Raw genomic sequence first — 14,082 nt, 5'->3', positions numbered from 1 at the left:
CTCCCTGCCAAGCTCTGCTCTGTCCTCTCAGCCCCCGTCCTGGCCCACTCAGCAGCCAGCCTGGCCTTCTCCGTGCCCACCCCTCACCTGCATGCTGCCGCTTCTTCCTGCCCACAGCGGCCCCGATGATTTGCAGCAACTCTTCCTCGGAGGCCCCTGCCCGCAGGTGATCCCGTAGAGACACCTCCGAGTTCCCGAAGAGGCAGACCTGTGGGCAGTCACCATGGGGGTAAGAGAACATGCCTCCCTGGTCCTGGGGCCTCAGCCCCCATCCCTAGAGTCCCCCATGGGCCGAGCGTCAGCACCCAGGCCTCCTGTGGCTGGGTCATACTCCAGGCAGGACTTCTGCAACGAAGGACAGAAGGTGCTGGATGGTGAAGTCAGAGAGGCTGGAAGGGCAGGAAGTCAGATACCCCAAGGCCTGTACCTGATTGACGGCCATGTTACTTTCAGCTTGTAGAGCGTACTAAAAAAAATTAAACAGTGACCAGAGATGGCACACAAAAATGTGACCCAATGTGACCCATACCTTCTCCTGAGATGTTCCATACAATAGCCTCTTCGTTGCCTTGAGAATGGATGCCAATCAGCTAGAGAAGAGTCCTGCCAGTTACCCTGGACGTGGCATGCACATCCCATTTCACCCCTGTCCCTTCCTGGTCCCCAAAGTCACAGACACTACCTGCCTGCCCCTGTGTCCACTCCAGGTTGTGATCCTGACTGATGGCTGAATAGCACGGGCCTGGCGGAGGTGGCATCCTGAGCCCATTCAGACTCGATACTCCCCAGCTCCTGAGGGAGGCTGGGTGCTCTGGGGGCTTGGGATGGACGAGGCAGTCCCACAAAGTGAGATGCCTACCACCCTCCCACAAAACCATATCAAGCACCTAATGTTTGCCGGCTCTGTAGAAAGTGGCACCGTGGACACTGAGGAATGTCCAAGAAGCCTCAGAGGGCGCTGGAGAAGATACAAACAAATTCTAAGTGTAAGGTGCACCCAATTCACCGGGCTGTTCTCATTTCCCACCCCTCGGTCCCCCCACCAGGCCTCAGGTTCCACTCTGAGCTGCCCTCCAGCTGGCTTCCACCTGGGTTGGCCCGTGGGACACTGGAAAGACTGGGCACTTCTTCCCGGCTCTGCCATGTCGGGCAGTGACTGCTCCCCTCTACCAGGCCGCAGCTCTGCCTGGGCCCCCATGACACGGCTTCCTCCCCGGGGTGGGAGCAGCTGTTTGCTGACATCTCTGCCAAGCCCCCCTCACCCTGAACCAGGAATAGCCTCTCCATTACATTCTCTTCAGAACCGCACCTCCCATCTCCGGCAGGGGCCCTGACTATACAGATGCAGGTCCATACTTGATGGCCATTCCACATCTCCAGCCCAGAAAAAGAAAAACCCTAACTTTTGAACAAGCACTGGATGGTCCCTTTAGGATGTCAAACTCAGTGCACCTAAACCACCCTCACCCTCCTCCCCAGTGCTAACCAGGTCCCACAGCTGACCTGGCCCCTGGACGCCCTCCTCTTGGCCCTCCGCGTGCGTTACCAAGTTCCTTCATTCTCCCTTCCTGTGCTCACCTCACACTCTTACCTACACCGAGAGTGAAGCGGCCATCTGACTAGTCTCCCTATTTCCAAATTCAACCAGCGGGTGATTCTTCCACAAACATGAATGGGAGTCACGTACCCCCTTGTCCAGAAGCTGCACAGCACTCCACTGTCAACAGAACACACACTGCACCTCTTTCCCCGGGCATTCGAGCCCTCTACCGTGCAGTGTCTCTCTTCCTGGCATGAATCTGCCCCTGCCATGTTAGCATGAACCCCAGACAAGTGTTCTCCCTCACCCTCACTTCATCCTTCGAGGCTCACCAGCGTCCATAAGGTGCCTCCTCAAGGTCCACCACCCTACGGCCTGTGTGACTGCTCATTTGACAAAGAATTACACATTGCCACACATCAGCTCTTTGTTTGCTCTGAGACTTTACCTCTAAAGAGAATGGGTATGTCTATGCCTCTCTGACATTCCCCAGGGCTGAAGGTACAGATGTACTGACTGGATATGAGTAACAGATGATGGTTTTGGAGCTGAGCCCCGGGCCCAGAAAGGGGCCAGTCAGGGTGGGGGGCCGGGGCCCAGTGCACACTGACTCTTCACCTCTCCCCCGTCCACCCCGGTAACACAGAGGCCTGGAAAGTGGCTCCCAATCAACCCAAAGCTACTTTGGGGACCCTAGGAAGGAAGGTCATGAGTTCACTTTCACCTTCTGCCTCCAGGAGCCCCCCCACCATATCTTACACTATTTCCCCAACCACCCCTCGTGCCCTGCTAGTCTCCTCTCCAAATGGGGGCACCAGTGGGAAGCGATATTCACCACACAGAAATGGCAAGGGGCTCTCGTGGGGGAGGGGGACACTTACCTTGAGGTTCCCGTCTGCTGTGATTCGCAGCCGGTTGCAGGTTCCACAGAAATGCTCAGACATGGACGTGATGAAGCTGACCTGGCCTCGGAAACCAGGGACTTTAAAGGCCTGGGGTGAGGAGGGAAAGAAGGGCAGAGGAGGGGACAAGGATGGATGGGCTGAGGAGGGCCGGGTCTCACTCCCTGGCACCAGAGCCCCCACTCCACAGCCCTCTCCGGAGGTGCCCCAGGAAAGGAGTACCCAAGGCCCCCAGCGGGCAGAAGACTCTGACAGGACAGACGACCCATGAGCTCTTTGCTTGCACCGGGCCTGCCTGAGAGCACACTGCTATGGATTTAGAGGCCTGTGGGCAGCACGGCCAGAGCCCCTCTCCACCACATTAATGGCATGCGGCCTGAGACAAGGTACTGTGGCCACCCCATGCCCAGCCTGCTGCTTTGTCCATGAGGAGGGAGGAGGCTAGGAGGTAATGCCTCCCGCTACGCGGTACCACCCCCACTGCTGCATTCTGACCTGAGGGCTACCTCTCCCTCCCTACCCTGCCCCACCCTCCTGCCCCCAACCTTGGCTGTGCTGGATTCCTCCTCGGGCAGCTTCTCCAGCTCTGGCCACTGCTGCCGGAGGGTGTCCAGCATCTCCTTGTAGCTGACCATCTTCTTGAAGTTCCACTTGTTGCCTGTATTGGGGTTGGAAGCCATGGAGTCACAGGGTTGTGGGGACCCGGGGTCTTCAGGTCCTTCCTTCCACATCACCCGGGAATTAGTTCTGCCTCTTGGGTGGGAGGTCAGGAGGCCCTGCCTAAAACAGGTGGGTCAAATCAAACCCACCCTTGACTCTGTGAGATCTCCGATGCCTCCATCATAGCCCTAGCCCTGGCACCTGCCCAGGCCCCACCCCATCATCCCTGGAGAAATTCCTACACACAGAGCAGGACCCGGGATCAGCAGCACCCACATGGCCGACCAGATCTTGGCCATCCCACTCAACCCTTGCCAGGGTCATCAGTATCCCCCTCCCCCATCTCTCAGCATGGGGCTGGTCCAGCTCTGCCCCCCAGGCCCAACATCCTCCTCCCTCCCTACCACAGGTCACTGACCATCGAAGGGCATGTACTCTATGAAGCGCACGTCCAGGGGGAGGCCCTCGGTCAGGGCCACAAAGTCCAGGAGCTCATCCTCATTTAGGCCTCGCATCACCACACAGTTCACCTGGCCAGGGACAAGGGGACCACAGGGCTGTTTCCCCTGCATTCCATCTCAGGGATGACCTTTGGGGGTCTGGCATCTGCCCAGGCTCTCCACTGGGGGGCCCATTCCTTGTCTCCCCACCCCAGGCCTCAAGTTGGGAATTCCAAGGGGGTCACTGGCTTTCTCCCCTCCCTTGTAGGGGGTCAGGGACAGGCTGGATGCAGCGGGCAAGGAAGTGGTGGGGGACACAGGATAGCTGCACTGGCCACGCCAGAGAGCTGCTAGGGGCCCAGATGCTGGCAGTGGAAGGCCAAGCCAGGGTAGAGGGGCAGATGTCAGAGGTCAAGAGCAGCAGCGGACCCTCACCTTCACAGGGCTGTAGCCCAGCTCGATGGCCTTGTGGATGCCCTCCATGACTTTGTGGAAACCTGCAAGGAGGGAGAGAAGGATCCAGGAACTTTCTCCCTCTCCCCTGCCCCCTTTACACCCATGGGGAAGCACCAGAGCTGTAAGGAGCCTCAGGGACCACCGAGCCAGGGACCACATAGTAAATGTTTTAGGATCCAAAGGCTGAGAGATAAAATTGAGGATATTCTTAGGTATAGCTATAAAGACAGTATTGACTAATACAGTCCAACAGCTGAGCACAATTTTTTTGTAACACAGCTCGACAAATATAATGGAGAAATAGAAGTCGTTTTGCTGGGATAATATTTTGCTTAACTGGGGGGGGGTTCACAGTTCATGTTCCCTATCATTAAGTTGATTACAAACATTATCTGTAAAATCCACTCTTGGCTCCCAGGCTATAAAACAAACAAGCAGGGGGCTGGATTTGGCTGGTGAGCTGTAGTGTGCCAACCCTGATCTTAGGTGACCCCTCTCATTGTCTAGATGGGGAAACTGAGGCCCTAAGAGGAGGCAGTGCCCTAAGAGGCAGGCCTCACACTGCAGGCTGCAGAATGCAGGTCTCCGGACTCCCTTGTCAGTGTCAGTCTCCCTTGACAGACAACAGTCTGTCCATTCATTCACTGTGTGTATTCTTGCTGAGCACCTACCACACGCAGACGCTGTGCCAGGGCCGGTGAGCGATTGCTGGGTGTGTAGCCTGTGATCCCAGGCTGGCTTCTCCTCCCTGCCCAGCTCACTCGTGCCCCCACACATTTGAGCGCCTACTGCATGCTGGCCCCTCCCCCACCCCGCCCAGCCAGGTGATGTGATTCACAGCTGGGCTATCACCCTGGGGAAGGGTAGCCTGGTGATGACCTCCACGGTTTCCCTGCAGCATTTCTGGATGGCCCAGTGAGGGAGGGAATAGGGAAGAAAGTACAACTTCCATACAAAATGCCATTACGATAATCTAGAAGTTTCTTCTGTAAAGCACTGTAGCTCCAAAAGGAGGTGGTGGACACAGGAGTATGAATGGGAAGGCAGATCTGATGTCAGGATCTACTGTCTCCGATCCTCATCCTGGGAAAGGAGATCAGGCGGCAGGGGATACATAGATGTCGGGAAAACCCACAAATACACTTTCCACTTTCCCACCTCAGAGCTCTTGCAGGTTCCCGACTGAGGTTCCCCTTCAGAGTAAGCTCCCTTGATCCAACTCCACCCCCCCACCCCCTATTCCTCAAGGCCCAGAGTAAAGGCCTCCTCCATGGAGCCCTCCAGGTCTTCCCTGCTAGGAATTTCCTCTCCTCCTCTGGTAACAATTTAATCGACTCCACAAGACAAGCAAAGGTAGTCTAGTGGCATCACACATTTTGGCCCTCAGCGGCCTGTGAGGCACAGCAATGTCCTGTGTGTCTCAGTCCCCTCCACAGCACCTGAGCAGCTCTTTACAGAGGGCAAGGACTCCACGAGCACTTCCTCAGCAGATGGATGGTGTAAACAGGGAGTCAGGTGCAGCAGGGGAAAGAGAGGGTGGGGCTGGGAGCTGGAAGCTGTTTCCAGAGAAGGGGAAGCACAGCTGTGTCTCTGATTGTGCAGAGAAGTCTCGGTTACGTGCCACCCTCTCAAATCAAACGGCATCCAACGCTGGGTACCTCCCATCCCAAACTGAAGCCCATGGCCCAAGAGACATCGGGTGTCGGCCTAATGAGACCTGGGGCACAGGACTGCTCTACCTCCTCCGCCCTCCCTGATGAAGCCTGGTGGGGGGCGGGGGAGGGGCATGGGTGCGCTTCTGCAGGACCCCCACCTGGCAGTGCTGGCCTTGACTCTGGCGGCCCAGGGCAGCTGCTTCTACCCTGGGCTGTCCCACATTTTCCCTCGAGCTCATCACAAGGTAACCAACTTGTCCCGGTCTACCAGGGACTATCTTGGTTTTAAAAATGGAAAGGCCTCACACTAGCAACCTTCTTAGTCCTAGGCAAACTGAGGACAGGGCAGGGGGGAGACGGGTCACCACAGATCCTAACACCTGATCCCCCAAATTTCCCAAGGGTGCGGCTACAGAGACAGAGGACATTTGGTAAGGGTGGGGGATGAAGAATAAAGGAGCAACCAGGCCCCTTGCCTGGCACCAGCCACAGTTCCTCAGCTATGTGGGCCCTGGGAAGGTTACCCTCAACTGCAAACCACACCTGCTCACCTTTCCTGCGGACGATGAACTCAAACTTGGCTGGCACCAGGGTATCCAGGCTGATGTTGATGGCACTGAGCCCAGCTTTCTGAAGTTGAGGCAGCAGCCGGGCAAGGTTGATACCATTGGTGGTGATGCCAATGGTCCTCAGCCCTTCCAGCCGGTGGAGCTGAGCTGCAGAGAGAACGGGAGGGGGCATCAGCCCCCTCATTCCTGGTGAGGCTGGGCAAAAGCCTGGAAGAAGAAACTCTGGGTCCAAATAAGATGGATGGAAAAGGGGTTCGCTGCACTCCTCTATTAACTAGGCTTAGCTTAATAAGAAACAAAAATTAAAACCTTTACAAAAATAACCAAAAGATTAAACACTGAGTGTTCACTCTGCTAGAGGCTCTGCTGAGGACTTGGCATGCCTTAGCTCATTGAAGCCCCACAACAAGGATGATCCCCATTTAACAGATAATCTCTCTAAGCCTCTCTTTCCTTAAGAAAATTGCTCAAAGTCACACAGCTAGTAAGAGCAGTGGAGATTCAAATCCCTGTGTACTTGACTCAAAGACTATGTGAGTTAACCAACTTACAGGTCCTAATGCTCTCGATAAGAGAAACAAAGAAGTGTTTGGATGATGTGTTAAACTGCCTCTTCCATTCCACCCAAAATCCCTAGAAATAATAGAAGGATGAAAAAGAGTCCACAATAACACTGGAAGGCAAGAAAGAATGCTTTTAATGGTCCAGAGAAGTGGAGAAATACTGAAAGACAGAAAGCAGATGAGATTACATGGATTGAGGAAACCACAGCCCCAAGCATATATAGAAGGTTCTGTACAAAGTAGGAGGGGGATTGGGTACCCCAAGCTCAGCACTCACCTACACAGGGAGCAGGAAGGTCACTGGGCATGTCAAGGAGGTGGCTGGTCTAGGGAACTGTATTTGCATGAGCTGGATAAGCTTTCTCCTTCCATCCCTGTGAGCAAGGGGAAGGCTGCAGCTTTTACCCCAAGGCTAGAGTACTGAGGCTAGCTGAAGGGGGTGGGGGCAACCAGCATAAATAGAAACAGCATTGACAGCCAGGTCAACAGAAGCCTTGAGCACCGGGATGAGTACCGAGCCAAGAGTCAGCACACATTTAAGGAGAATGCTGCAAAAGAAAGATGAATTTCACAAATAGAAGGATGAAAGAGGAAGGAAAAATGACAGAGATAACAGAGAATGATTCTTTAAAAAAAATCAAAGTTAGATGAACATAGACGCAAAAAGCCCTCAATAAAATATTACCGAACCACACTCGACAATATATCAAAAGGATTATACATCAATGATCACCTGAAATTCATTCCAGGGATGCAAGGATGGTTCAACATTCACAAAATCTATATGATACAGACCACAAAAACAAAATGAAAGATAAAAATCATATGGCCATCTCAACAGATGCAGGAAAAACATCTGGCAAAATTCAACATCCATTCATGACAAAAACTCTTTTAAAAAAGTGGGTACAGAAGGAACATTCCTTAACATAATAGAAGCCATACAACAAGCCTACAACTCACATCTTAGTCAATGGTGAAAAGCTAAAAGCTTTTCATCTAAGAACAGGAACAAGGCAAGGATATCTGTTCCTGCCACTTTTATTCAACATGGTATTAGAAGTCTTAGCCAGACCTTAGTGGCGACGGGGGAGGGGAGAGAGAGAAGGCATCAGATTAGAAGGGAAAAAGTAAAACTGTCACTATTTGCAGATGACATATTTTATATATAGAAAACCACAAAGAATCTACTAAAAAACCGTTAGAATAAACAAATTCAGTATAGTTACAAGATACAAAATCAATATATTAGAAATGTGTTGCATTTCTATATAGTAATAACAAATTATCAGAAAGAGAAATAAAGAAAACAATCCCGTTTATAAGTGTATCAAAAAGAATAAAATACCTAGGAGTTAATTTAGCCAAGGAGGTACAAGACCTATACACTGAAAACTCTAAGACAGTAATAAAAGAAATTGAATAAGAGACAAATAAATGGAAAGACAGTGTTCAATTAATGTTGTTAAAATGTTCATACTACCCAAAGCAATCTATAGATTCAGTGTAATCTCTATCAAAATTCCAACAGCATTTTTCACAGAAATAGAACAATCCTGAAATATGTATAGAACCACAAAAGGCTCTAAACAGACAAAGCAATCTTGAGAAAAAAAGAGCAAAGTTGAAGGCATCATACTCCCTGATTTCAAACTATCTTACAAAGCTATGGTAATCAAAACACTATGATACTGGATAAAAACAGACACATAGATCAATGGAACTGAATAGAGAGCCCATAAGTAAACCCAAGCACACATGGCCAATCAATTTATGACAAAGGAGCCAAGAATATACGGGCAGTCTTTTCAATAAATGGTATTGGGAAAATTGGACAGCCACATGCAAAAGAATGAAAATGGATCACTATCTTACACCATGCACAAAAATTAACTCAAAATGGGTTAAAGACTTGATCTAAAACTACAAAACACCTAGAAGAAAACAGAGGTGGTAAGCTTCTTGACATAAATACTGGTGATGGTTTTTTAGAGCTGACACCAAAAGCAAAGGCAAAACTAAACATTTAAGTAGGAAAACATCAAACTAAAAAGCTTCTGCACCAAACAAACAAACAAACAAACCTTCTGCACTAAAAGGTAAACCATCAACAAAATAAAAAGGCAATATCCTGAATGGGAGAAGATATCTGTAAATCATATAAAGAACTTACACAACTTGACAGCAAAAACCCAACAATCCAATTAAAAAATGGGCAGATGGGGGCAGCTGGGTGGCTCAGTCACTTAAGTGTCAGACTTCACCTCAGGTCATGATATCGTGGTCTGGGAGTTCAAGCCCCACATTGGGCTCCTCGCTGGTGTGGAGCTTGCTTGGGATTCTCTCTCTCCCTCTGTCTCTACCCCTCCCCCACTCTCTCACTCTCTCTCAAATAAACTTTAAAAACATTGAATAAAAAATGGGCAGAGAATCTGAACAGATATATTTCCAAAAAAGATATACAAGATGGCCAACAGGTATATATCAACATCACTAATCATCAGGGAAATGCAAATCAAAACCACAGTGAGATATCACACCACACCTTTTAGAATGCCTATGATCAAAATGACAAAAAATAACAAGTGTTGGTGAGGATGTAGAGAAAAGAGAACCCTTGTACAATATTGGTGGAGATGTAAATATATATAGCCACTTTCCTCAAGTGGTACACTTTCCTCATAAACTTAAAATTAGGACTACCATATGATTCAACAATTCCACTTCTGGGCATTTATCTGGAAAAAAAAAAAACCCACACCAAAACACTAACTTCAAAAGACAGATGCATCTCCATTGTTCACTGCAACATTATTTACAAAATCCAAGACATGGAAACAACTGAAGTGTCCACCGATGATGAATGGTTAAAAAGTAATGTGGTGTATATATACAATGGAATATTATTTAGCCATAAAAAAGCAAGTCTTACCATCTGTAACAACATGGATAGACCTTGAAGGCATTATGCTACATGGAATAAGTCAAATAGAGAAAGACAAATACCATATGATCTCACTTATGTGTGCAATCTAAAACAACAGAAAACGAAATTTACAGATGAAGAAAACAGACTGATGGTTGCCAGAGGTGAGGGATAGGGAGTGAGCAAAATGGGCAATGGTGGTCAAAAGGTACACACATCAATTATAAAATAAATAAGTCATGGGGGTGGCATGCACAGCATGGTCACTATAGTTGATAATACCATATTGTAGGGGCGCCTGGGTGGTTCAGTTGGTTAAGCCTCCGACTTCGGCTCAGGTCATGATCTCACGGTTTGTGGGTTCAAGCCCCGCATCAGGCTCTGTGCTGACAGCTCGGGGCCTGGAGCCTGCTTCAGATTCTGTGTCTCCCTCTCTGCCCCTACCCCACTTATGCTCTGTCTCTGTCTCTCAAAAATAAACATTAAAAAAAATAATAATAATACCATATTGTATATATGAAACTTGCTAAGACAGATCACAAAGGTTCTCATAACAAGGAAAATAATTATAATTATGTGTAGTGATGGATGTTAACCAGATTTATTGTGGTATTCATATTATAATACATACAAATTTTGTATAATTGTGTTATACACCTGAAACTAACAAGATTATATGTGAATTATATGTAAAAAAAAAAAATCAGAGTTAGTATCTTCAGGGACATAAATATTACATCCTGAAAACAAGAAAAAGAATTAATTAGAACTCCTGAAAAAAAAAAGTATAGTTACAGAAAGAAATTAGATGGCAAAATGGAATGGACACCTAGGAAGAGTAAACACTGAATTGAGTAAAAGAGTTCTCCAAGAATTGTATACAAAATAACAAAGGAATGGGACTTATAAAAAAACAAAACAAAACAAAAAACAAAAAAAAAACCCAACCACCTTCTTACATTTAAATCTAGAGAACCGATACTGTGTAAAAAATGTCTACAGTAGTTATCTTTGATCAGGAGGATTATGGGTGATTTTTATATTCACTTATCTAGAGGTAAAATTTCAAACTACCTGAATGCATGAATCTTGGTGAATAATCTGCTCAGCTCTACATGAGTGCAGAAAGCAGAAGTAAATTGCCCAAGTGAAGCTGGATTGAGAAAAAGGTAACAGAAAATCACAAAATTAACACCCAGCTTAGGTAGGGATGTGCGGAAATATACATGTTGATGATGTGAGACTATCATTATATAACTTTTCTGGAGATGAGCTCTGTATCTGGGGATAAGAAGTATGTGGAACTTTATAAAGCCTGTGACCTGAAATTTCCCTTTTAAGAATTTAACCTATGGAGGGGTGCCTGGGTGCCTCAGTCATACAAACAGCCAACTCTTGGTTTCAGCGCAGGTCATAATCTCATGGTTTGTGAGACTGAGCCCTGCACTGGGCTCCATGCTGACAGCGCTGAGCCTGCTTGGGATACTCTCTCCCCCTCTCTCTGCCCCTCCTCTGCCCAGGCACACATGCGTGTGCTCTCTTTCTCTCTCTCAAAATAAATAAAACTTAAAAAATAAAAAAAGAATTTAACCTAAGTAAATAATTAAGGACATGAATAATATTTTATCTACAAGAATGTTTATTAGAGAGCAACACATAATAAAGAAAAGAGGGAAATCATTCAGATAGTCAACAACAGAAAACTGGCTAAATTATGCTTTGTCTGGATGGTGGAGTATTATGCAACCAAAAATGACTGTAAAATAATATGATACGGATGTTGGGAAATATACTAAGGTTATATTAAGTCAAGGTTGAAAATAGTAGTCAGAAACTAGATACAAAGAAAAAAACAGGTCACCAAACCAAAATGGTGACACTTGTTGCAAATGGGCAGTAATGATATTCCTTCTGCTTCTTTGAAATAAACATGTATTATTCTCGTAACAAGAAAATAAAAGTTTAATTTTCACACTTTTCCAAACAACAACTTTTATTTTTAATCATGGGCAACCCCACTCACATGAAGGTGGGAGGTTTCTGGCAGGGGGGAATTCTCTCTACCACTCAGTCACTTCCAGCTTCCCAACTGGAAGAAGGGACTTGACACTAGCCCTTGGACCAGTTGGAGAAAGACACACTTTCCTTATCCCTCTGGCAACAGCTCAGCCAATGAGAAGCCATTATACCTAACTCCCTGTTTACTCCAATGGACTCTTCCTTTATAGCAGCCTTCCTGACTTACCCTTTTCTCCATAAAAAGCTTACCTCTCCCTTTTGTTCTCCAGACTGGCCTCCGGTTTGCCACAACTTGTCTGTCCCAGATTGCAATTCTCTTTTATTCCTGAATAAACCCATTTCTGCTGGTAAAATAACTTGGTCGTTTTTATTTTCAAGGTTAACAAAACAGCTTTACTGTGGGAAAGTAAAACATGGAAATTTAGCAGTAGTTGTTGGCTCCCTCCACCAAATCAACTCTGAAGAAACAAAGAATCCAGAACCTTATGAAATGAAAATCTCAAGGAACAACACTGGAAGAAGCAGAGTTCTTTTGAACTGGTGTTGGGAGGGAGTTTGTAGCCTGGGGTTGAAGGCGACTGGCAGAGAAGGTGAGCAGTTAAAGGGAAACAAGGTAGTTCAAGCTCGAATCTTGCCCTCATCCACTGATGCCTCAGAACAACCATCGTTTGTCCCCTTACTGAAGAAACCAGTAACCCCAGAGCACTAGCTGGGGAATCCACCAGAGGTGAACTCAGGGAATCCACCATAGCCCTGCCGGAAGAGGGGTTGAAGACAACAGCCTTAGACATTCATTCCTCCATCCACCCCCTCCAAAGCCCCAGAACTGGTGGGTTAAAATCAAAGGTAACTGCCTCCTTTCAAATCTTCTTGTCCCTCATGGTTTGAAGGTGAAGACCTGTAAGGTTGCCATATTACATAATGGTAGGAGGTGCCATTCTCCACATAATCTAAATGAATACCACCTCCTGGAGTTGTGTGGTATACAACTCATGCATGGTGAGGCTGGGTGTTTGGTGGGAAGGTTATAAACATGAGTGAACAACTGTGATATTATCAGCTCGTGAGCCCCCAGGGCCTATCAAAGACTAAGATCTGGCCTTAAATCCTTTCCTAGTAAACAGTCCCATACAGAAGAGCTAATATCCTCAGGGGAACAAATTTACCAGCTAAATTAAGGAGACCCTTGAGGAAGACAACTAGAGCTCCCTGCCCACCCCGCCCCACCAAAAAACCCCAAAAATAAAAAACCCGGTAAAATATATACCAAGAGAAGGAAAATGATTAAAACAGACCAATGTAAGATAAACATGATAAATACAGTAAAAGAAATAACGAAGGATATTAAAAACATGAAAGAAAAATTTTCATTATAAAAAAGAACAAGGGGTAAGACATAGGTAGTAAGTAAAAGCATAAAACACAAGAAAGAAGACATATAGTAACATGGTTAAGTTCGAAGATAAGATTTAGGGCTCTCCCAGGAAAAAGAGGAAGAGAGTAAGAAATCAAAATGTAATTTAAAAACTGTGGAGGCTCTAAGTAGAAGGGGCAACACCCAGATAAGAGGTCTCAGGAAAAAAATTAAACTGGCGAGAAGGAACTATCTGAAGAAATAATGGAGAGAATTTTTCCCAAATTTAAAACAAATGGCTTCATACTGAAAGGGCAATTTCACTGAATGTCAACAGGACAAAGGAGGAAAAGTCTCCTGGGGATATTACAGTAAAATTTAAGAAAATCAGCAGCAAAGCAAACACTCTAATAACTTCCAGAGAGAAAGAATGTATCATCTACCAACAGCAAGAACCAGACTGATACCAGACTTTTTTCCAACAGCAAACTGGCCATAAGCAGACAATGTAGGGACATTTTTAACAGAATTAAGGAATGGACCTTGAATTTAAAGTTTTATATGCATTCAAATAACATTAAAACTACCATTCTACTACTTTAAAACATTATAAAAACTACCTGCCAGATTTAATTAGATTCACCATTAGACACACATCAAACAACTTTTAGAATACTCAAAATGAGAAAAAAAACTCAGGAGGTGCAACAAGAATTATGAGAATACGGGGTGATCAAATACCTTGGTGAAGTTTGTTGTTATCTTAAAAGACAGGGAGTGCTTACAAGAGACACAGAGGGGTAGAGTAGTTCTAGTAACCCAGAAATACAATGCTAGAAAATACTAACAATACAGAGCACCTGGGAGGGTCAGTCAGTTAAACATCCAACTTCAGCTCAGGACACGGTCTCTCGATTCGTGGGTTCGAGCCCCGTGTCAGGTTCTGTGCTGACAGCTCGGAGCCTGGAACCTGATTCAGATTCTGTGTCTCCCTCTCT

The 14,082-nt window shown here is 46.8% G+C and overlaps 1 protein-coding gene across 2 annotated transcripts in view; it reads right to left on the bottom strand.

Annotated features, from left to right (window-relative positions):
* MOCS1 (molybdenum cofactor synthesis 1) overlaps positions 1-14,082 on the bottom strand; it is a 37,159-nt gene that overhangs the window by 4,102 nt on the left and 18,975 nt on the right. For both annotated transcript variants that reach the window (XM_047103205.1, XM_047103204.1), the window contains exons 4-9: positions 6,205-6,369; positions 3,978-4,039; positions 3,521-3,632; positions 2,988-3,100; positions 2,422-2,532; positions 88-208 (exon numbers count right to left, since the gene is read on the bottom strand). In XM_047103205.1, the coding sequence (XP_046959161.1) occupies positions 88-208; positions 2,422-2,532; positions 2,988-3,100; positions 3,521-3,632; positions 3,978-4,039; positions 6,205-6,369 (684 nt within the window). The remainder of the gene's footprint in view (positions 1-87; positions 209-2,421; positions 2,533-2,987; positions 3,101-3,520; positions 3,633-3,977; positions 4,040-6,204; positions 6,370-14,082) is intronic.

This window comes from Lynx rufus, unplaced genomic scaffold (genome assembly GCF_022079265.1).
Source record: "Lynx rufus isolate CCGP_SWC_20201006 ecotype Redwood Valley unplaced genomic scaffold, mLynRuf1.p SCAF_6, whole genome shotgun sequence".
NCBI classification, from domain to species: domain Eukaryota; kingdom Metazoa; phylum Chordata; class Mammalia; order Carnivora; family Felidae; genus Lynx; species Lynx rufus.
This window is presented reverse-complemented; position numbering and strand designations above follow the sequence as displayed.